This window comes from Beta vulgaris, chromosome 9, assembly GCF_026745355.1.
Source record: "Beta vulgaris subsp. vulgaris cultivar EL10 chromosome 9, EL10.2, whole genome shotgun sequence".
NCBI classification, from domain to species: Eukaryota; Viridiplantae; Streptophyta; class Magnoliopsida; order Caryophyllales; family Amaranthaceae; genus Beta; species Beta vulgaris.
In genome coordinates this window covers 31644228-31652099 of record NC_079210.1, presented here as the reverse complement: position 1 = coordinate 31652099, position 7872 = coordinate 31644228, and the positions used below count along the sequence as shown (strand labels likewise).

General features: G+C 42.6%; 1 protein-coding gene across 1 annotated transcript; it reads left to right on the top strand.

Moving 5' to 3' along the window:
- The first annotated feature begins 200 nt into the window (after positions 1–200).
- LOC125493602 (uncharacterized) lies at positions 201–842 on the top strand. The gene has a single exon (XM_048637071.1). It carries the CDS (start codon positions 201–203, stop codon positions 840–842), a length of 642 nt encoding a protein of 213 aa, XP_048493028.1.
- The last annotated feature ends 7030 nt before the right edge of the window (positions 843–7872 follow it).

Sequence of the window (7872 nt, the reverse complement as noted above, 5' to 3'; positions counted from 1 at the left end):
GTTTAGATGTTATAGATGCAATTTTTAATGAGCGGGATAAGAAGTGCATTTTGGCGATACCTTTATGTTCCTCTTCCCCTAAGGATACGTTGTCATGGGCTTTGACGAAGGATGGTCACTATTCTGTTAAAACTGCCTACATGCTCGGGAAAGGATGCAATTTGGAGAATTTTCATAGCGCTTAGGTCGATTTGTGGAGCATGGAGGTTAGTCCCAAGGTTCGTCATTTTCTCTGGAAATTATGCACCCACACGTTGCCTACGCGAGGAGTTCTGTTCCATCGCCATCTAATCGATGAGGCGGTTTGTCCTTGGGGATGCGGTGAGCATGAATCTGCTTATCATGCTATTTTTACTAGCCCGAGATTTGAGGAGGTGTGGATGGATAGTGGATGTTCGAGAATGCGGGACAATAGTGATTGTGACACAATGTGTGACCTGGTGGTGAAATGGAAACAACTGGATTTGCGAATACAAGTGAAGGGAGCTTTCTTGATGTGGTGTATTTGGGGCGAACGAAACAACAAAGTTTTTAACGACAAAAGCACCCCCAATAGTGTGCTGTTACGTAGGGTGGATCGATTGGTTGAGGAGTATGGGAAGTATGCTGTGAATATTTACCGACAGCAGGGAAGGGTATCACAAAGCCCTCGGTATTGGAACCCTCCATCACAAGGGTGCTGGAAAATCAATGTGGATGCATCTCTTGCTACTGAAGGATGGGTGGGCCTGGGCATTATTGCTCGTGATCATCTAGGTGGAGTTCGGTTTACGGCTACTCGGCGTACGAGAGCCTTTTGGTCGCCTGAAATTGCAGAGGCCAAAGCTATCGAAATGGAGTGAGGCTGGGGAAGCGATTTGGGCTGGTGAATGTTGTCATTGAATCCGATTGCTTGACTGTGATCAACAAGCTGCAAAAAACCTCCTTCTACCTTTTGGATCTAGATAATGTATTGTCCAATATTTTTTCAATGAGTTCCCATTTTCATTCATTAGTTTGGTCTCATGTGAAAAGGGACGGTAATTTTGTATCTCATCATTTAGCTAAGCTAGTACCTTTCGGGGTTGAACAAATTTGGGAGAACCACTTTCCTCCTGAAGTGGCTCCTTATATTCTTATGGACAATTTGTCCCATGATTAATCTAGCTTGAGCTTTTCCCCTCAAAAAAAAAAAAAAAAAAAAAGTAAAATTGGCCTCATAGAGTATCCAAAATGAACTCGATAGTTCCAGCATTGTAATAGCCAACTGCCTTTCACCTCGAAACATGTTATATCAGCAGGACCTTTGGACCAATCGGAAATCTAAGCAAAGAAATTGAGAACCTATATAAGGTATACTATCAATCCAATGTCTAAGCACATACCTTGGCTCCAGAAACAGCTGCTTGACCCATTTGAGAGCGAAAATCATTACTAACATTGGGTTGTATCAACCGGATGTTAGTTACAACCTCTTTCGATCGAGAATTATAAAACTTGACCAAGAATACAGAGGCATTACAACTGGGGCTTCTTCAATAATTTTCCGGTGTCTTCTCTGTACACTACAATCTGTATCATATAAATATATGTCATTGCCAAGTTTGTCTCCAAAAGTCTATGAAGCACAAAGGCGTAAAGGAAGTAAAAACATAGTTAACAGTATGGCAATATTAACAAAGGAATCACAACTCACAAGGACTCATCTTTCACTCACGGCGTTTGATAACTATAATTTTATGCCTAACATCACCACAATAACATGAGTTCAAGAGAAATTCACTCACTAGATAGTAAGTTGTTGCCTCATTTCACAATGCATCAATTCAAATCGAAAGATATTGGTGCTTAAGTACTTTCCTTTCCTTACCCAGGAATTTATTTTGCTTTTTAGAGCCTTTGTGGGGGATTGTTAGAGGTTAAGGCTTGAAAAGCCTTAGGTTCTTTTATTCTTTTGTCCCACATTGCTTGTGGGAGGGAATGCCTCCTTGTTTATATATTCCCTCCCTCCTTCCTTTCATTGAGTTGGTACTTGAGATGCTTTTGTGGTTGGATGTCATGTTTGGTTTGGGTTTGCTATCACACACGCGCGTGCGCGCACCGCCCGCCCGGACCGGGACATTGTCCTTGGGCCTTGGGCTTTGGGGAATTAACTTAACTAAAGTTTTGGACCCGGGACTGAGCGCGTGTGTGGCGATTTTGTGACTGTTGGAGTTCTGTAACATTTTGAGCGTTACAAGATTGATGGCAATCCCTTATTATCCGCCCAATTAATGTCTTACGTTTTGGCCTGATTTTCTCTTATAAAATCAGTGCTTTTTGATCAGTTTTAGACACACAAACAAACACTCTCTTCCTTCTCTTCTCTTCTCTCTCTTTTCCTGGGTTTCGTGTTTTCTCCAAAGCATTTTCTGCTAGTGGTGGCAGTCTAAGCTACTGTGTTAACCTTGGGGAGCGTTCCGGCCAGATCGATTACCACTGTTGTCGGGTCGTAATTGCTTTCAAGTTAGTGGTCTCCTACCTCCGCACAGTCTTGAAATCTTTCTTTTCTGCCATTGCGTACTGTTTGTTCTAACACTAGACACTTTGAGGAACTACTTTTATTTATTTTCTTAACTGAAGAGAAAATCGATTTTCTGGAAAGTTACATGAGTACTTTTGTAAAAATGATGTAAAATTGTAAAACACTCATATGAATATGATTTTTATATTTTTGAAAAGATACTGATGTTTTCTTCAAACTTGATGTTTTTAGTTTTATCTAAATAATTTTATTTTTAACTTTATTGACAGAACAAGCTTAGGTGGTATTGGACAAAATCAGTTTTGCACAACAAATTTGTATGATTTTTCATTATTTACACAAAAATAAAAAAAAATGGAAGATCTAAAGCCCAGTTTCTGGAAACATCTTGCATTTCATTGGAAAAATATTAAATCCTATGAACTAATTAGTTAATATAGACGAAAAAATGAAATAAGATAGGAAAGTAAAACTGACTATAACTACAGCATCACATTTTTATATGGAAATGTTTTTGCATAACTTATCTTGAATTTTTTTTATAAAATTATTTTTGGTGTAGAATAAAAACTTGATTAAGGAAAATCACATAATCACATTGTTTCCTAGAAGTCACCCCATTAAAGGTGACTATTCTAGGTGGGGTGATTTAAGGTTGGGAACTTATTAGGACTTCCACATACCCAAATCACTCCAAGAATTAAAAAAAATGATAAGAAGAAAACAAGGAAAGAGTTAGTATGTGATTAAAAAGATAATAAAAATAAAAAGAACTTTAACTTTAACTTGCTAGCTCAATGATGCATTTCCTTTTTGCAAGTTTTTCAATCTTTTTTTTTTAGTATTTTTCTTAATTTCTAAGTGATTTTATAAATCTCCTTAGTTTCTAACTTAAACTCTTTTTGTATTTTTGCCTTTTGATGAACTTCTTTTACTTACTAATTAAGACTTTTACTTAGATGGAAAGATTAAGGAGGAGAAGAGTAGTGGAGAAGATGAGAGAATTAGTGAGTTTAAGTTGAACTCTTTTCAACTTGGTTTTGAAGTGAATTTTGGAGGGTATTTATAGAGAAATGAGGGAGGTGAACTAGGGTTTCAAAGAGGGAGAAAATCAGATAATTTGAAAACGACGAAGAGCCCGAGGATGAAGAGCCCTTGAACAATGAAGAGAACGACTAAGCGAAGGAGAAGCAAATCTTATGACAAAGCGCATGGCCCAGATCAAAAAGCAAAATAAGCGCTTGATGAAGCTCATGTCCTAGCTCCCTGGAGCCCCAACGCCAGGCATCGTGGAGCATCCCGACTGATATGCAGAATCACCTTTCGTCGATAGGATCTCAAGGGTCGTGCTTCCCAAGAAGCTCAACCTACCTACCCTAGCTGCTAGTTATGATGGTTCAACCGATCCAGGCGAGCACGTCGCGCAATACAAGCAGAGGATGTGGCAAGCGTCAATTCCCTGTAATTTGGTAGAGGCCTGCATGTGCAAGTCTTTTGGAGCTACGCTCACCGGTCCCGCTCTCAAGTGGCTCGAATCTCTCAGGCCAGGAAGCATTGGCAATTTTCCCCCTAGTCAATAAGTTCTATGAGAAGTTCGAAGGCAGTCGTAGCCTGGAAAACCAGACGAGCGATCTATATGGCGTCGTTCAAGGACCTAAAGAATCTGTTCGCGATTATTATAATCGCTTTAACAAAGAGATGATTAACATTAAAGATCTTGATACTAAGACTGCTATTGAATTTTTCAGGAAAGGATTAATCTTGCGATCAAGGCTTTCGTCCCTAAGAAGAATAACTGGCGAAGCCACCCTTATAGCCGTTCAAACCAGGTAAATAATGTTAGCGATGTTGTCGAAAATGTAGGTAACAGAGCGAAGACGGAGTCGCCGACCTTCCCCGCTCTAGACTCCTACGGATTTTCCGTCGATGTCGGAGGCGTTGTGAATGCTTTATCCAAAATCGGAGCACCAGTTCATTGGCCAAAAAAGAGCGACCGACCGGAAGCGCAAAAAGATCAAACAAAATGGTGTCAGTTCCATCATGACCATGGCCATAAGACGGAGGAGTGCATTGCGTTGCTGCGAGAGGTCGCATTCATGCTTCATTAGGGGCATCTTAAAGACCTCTTGAGCGACAAAGGTAAAGCGTCCTTCGGTAGGAATACCTCACAGTCCGACCCTCCTGCGTCGCCCACGCACGTAAAGGTAATCAACGTTATTTCTTGTGGATCTGATGTATGTGGACTAACATATTCCGCAGCCAAAAGGCTAGCAAGAGAGGGTACCCCATCGTCCGCCGTTTATAAATCTTGCAGGTCAGTTGAGGAACGCAAGCTCGAAGCAATGGCAATAACCTTTGACGACAACGACGTCTGCGACGTGGAGCACACGATGGATTAGTCATATCCCTGACTGTCAGCTGCTTGTTGAAGCGAGTGTTAGTCGATGGGGGCAGCTCAGCCAACACCATATTCAAAAGCGCCCTCGAAGGTATGGGTTTGTGTGATAAAGATATTACTAAAAAATCTACTGTTTTGGTAGGGTTTAGTGGAGAGACTCAACATACTGTCAAAGAGATCACACTGCCAAGCTAGCCAAAGGCGTCAACTGCCAACCAGATTCAACGTTGTGGACTGCCCGTCAGCGTATAATATCATTCTCGGCACTCCATGGATACACAAGATGAAGGCCGTCCCTCAACTTATCATCAATCGCTGAAGTTTCCTACCAAGTGGGGCGTCCAAGAAATAAAGGGCGAGCAGAAGTCTGCAAGAGAATGCTATAGTTCGTCGCTCAAACCCCCAAAAGCGTCTATCTAGCAATTAAAGGATGGGTCAGCGCCCGACGCGCCCAGCGAGCAGGACGTGGATGAAGTCGATCCATCCATCCCCGGTCGCGTCGTTCGAATCGGAGTGACATTGTCGCAAAGAAATACGAGGTCAGTTAGTTGATTTTTTGAAAACTAACCAAGATTGTTTTGCTTGGTCCCATGAAGATATGACAGGAATCATCCCTGACGTCATTACGCATAAGCTCAACGTCGACCCCTCTCACAAGCCTATAAAACAGAAAAGACGCAAATTCGCGCCTAAAAGGAATCAAGTCATCAATGACGAGGTTCAGAAGCTGATCGATACCGGAAAGATCCGCGAGGTAAAGTATCCAGATTGGTTAGCCAATGTCGTGGTGGTCAGCAAAAAGAACGGGAATGGAGAGTCTGCATCGACTTCACAGATTTGAACAAAGCATGTCCCAAGGATCCATTCCCACTCCCTCATATAGATGCAATGGTCGACGCGACGGCAGGTCACGAGCTTTTAACGTTCATGGACGCATATTCCGGGTACAACCAAATATTGATGCATCCGGACGACCAGGAAAAGACCGCGTTTGTTACTGATAAAGGTATATATTGTTATAAGGTTATGCCTTTTGGTTTGAAAAATGCAGGTGCCACGTATCAGCGACTGGTTAACCAAATGTTTAAAGATCAACTGGGTGACACTATGGAATGTACATAGACGATATGCTCGTCAAATCCAAGCGAGCAGAGATCACATTAGCATCTGTCGGAGGCTTTTGACGTCCTATGAAGGTATGGCATGAAATTAAATCCTACTAAGTGCACATTTGGAGTGTCTGCAGGAAAGTTCTTAGGGTACGTCGTTACGCAACGAGGAATTGAAGCCAGCCCGGATCAAATAAAGCCATCATCAAATTCATCCCACGAAGCGTCAAGGAGGTGCAAAAGTTGACCGGTCCGTAGCTGCGTTAATCGTTTCATATCCCGGTCTCTGAAAAATGCACCTATTTTATGACGTCCTGAGAAAGAATAAGGGCTTCGATGGTCGCAACAACACGAAGACGCGCTGCAGAAACTTAAGAGCTACTTAGTGTCACCGCCATTATTGACAAAGCCAAATATCGGAGAAACGTTGCAGCTCTATCTCGCGGTAAGCAATGTGTCCGTCAGTGCTGTCCTGACGCGGGAAGCGAAAAGCCAGCAGCTACCAATCTACTATGTCAGTAAGTCTCTGCTAGACGCGGAGACCAGGTATTCTTCATTAGAGAAGCTCATTTTAGCCATAGTCGTAGCTGTTAAAAAGCTTAGGCACTATTTTGAAACCATACTGTTGTCGTTATGACTAATAATCCTATCAAGTCCGTCTTGCGACACCCAGAATTGACAGGACGCATGAGCAAGTAGGCAATAGCACTTAGCACGTACGATATCCAGTTTTGATCCAAGAACCGCTATCAAGTCACAAGCTTTGGCAGATTTTGTGGCAGACTTTAGCCCAGAGCTAGAAAAGCTTGCGGACGACGAAGTCGCAAAGATTAATCAAGTAAACGACGACTCTTGGATACTGTTTGTTGATGGATCTTCTAATTTTGTGGTGCAGGTCTTGGCATTGTGCTAAAGTCGCCACAAGGGGGCAAGATAGTACGAGCCATTTGCTGTGAATTTAGAGCGACGAATAACGAAGCCGAGTACGAGGCGCTCATAGGCAAGAATGACTTAGCAGAGGACATGGGAGCGAAAAGCATTGAAAGTCTTCAGCGATTCACTGCTGATAGTCAGCCAAGTCAAGGGCGAATTGCGGCAAAAGACTCTAAAATGGCCATGTATTTAGAAATAGCTCAGAGTAAAAGTAAAGTGTTTAATTCATTTGACATTTTGCAGATACCTAGGGACCAGAATACGCAAGCAGATGCATTGGCCAATCTCGGATCTTCTTTAAGGGACGTTTCGTTTACGTCCGTCCCTATTGTTCATTTGACAAATCCTGCTATCGCTAGGAGCATTGGGGACGCTGTCACAACGACGGTTGAACAGCTTCGAGACAACCATGAAGTCGTCAGTAACATCGATAATCTCGCATCTGAGAGGCCCTGACGCTGAGAAGTAAGTATCAGTTGGACAAAACCACTTTATGATTTCCTTGCTAACATGTACTCCCAACAGATAAGGCGGAAGCACGCAGAATTCGATTCAAGGCGTCGCGATACGTACTAATTCAAGGAGTACTGTTCAAAAAATCTGTCGCGGGCCCCTACCTGCGCTGTTTGGAGAAGGATCAGTGGGGGCAAGTCCTGAAGGACATGCATGAAGGCACTTGTGGAAATCACTCAGGAGGACGCAGCTTATCCAACAGAGTATTGCGCATGCTATTATTGGCCAACAATGAGGAAGGACGCAATAAGGTATGTCGCCAAATGCGATAGTTGTCAACAACATGCAGGTATAACGCACAAACCCTGTGAACTTTTGCATCCTACTCTAACACTTGGCCTTTCATGAAGTGGGGCATGGACATAGTTGGCAAATTACCTCCAGCCCCAGGTCAGAAGGTCTTTATGTTGGCACTA

Excerpts from the sequence above, each read along its gene's own strand:
- LOC125493602 (XM_048637071.1), top strand. The coding sequence starts at position 201 with ATGGAGGTTAGTCCCAAGGTTCGTCATTTTCTCTGGAAATTATGCACC.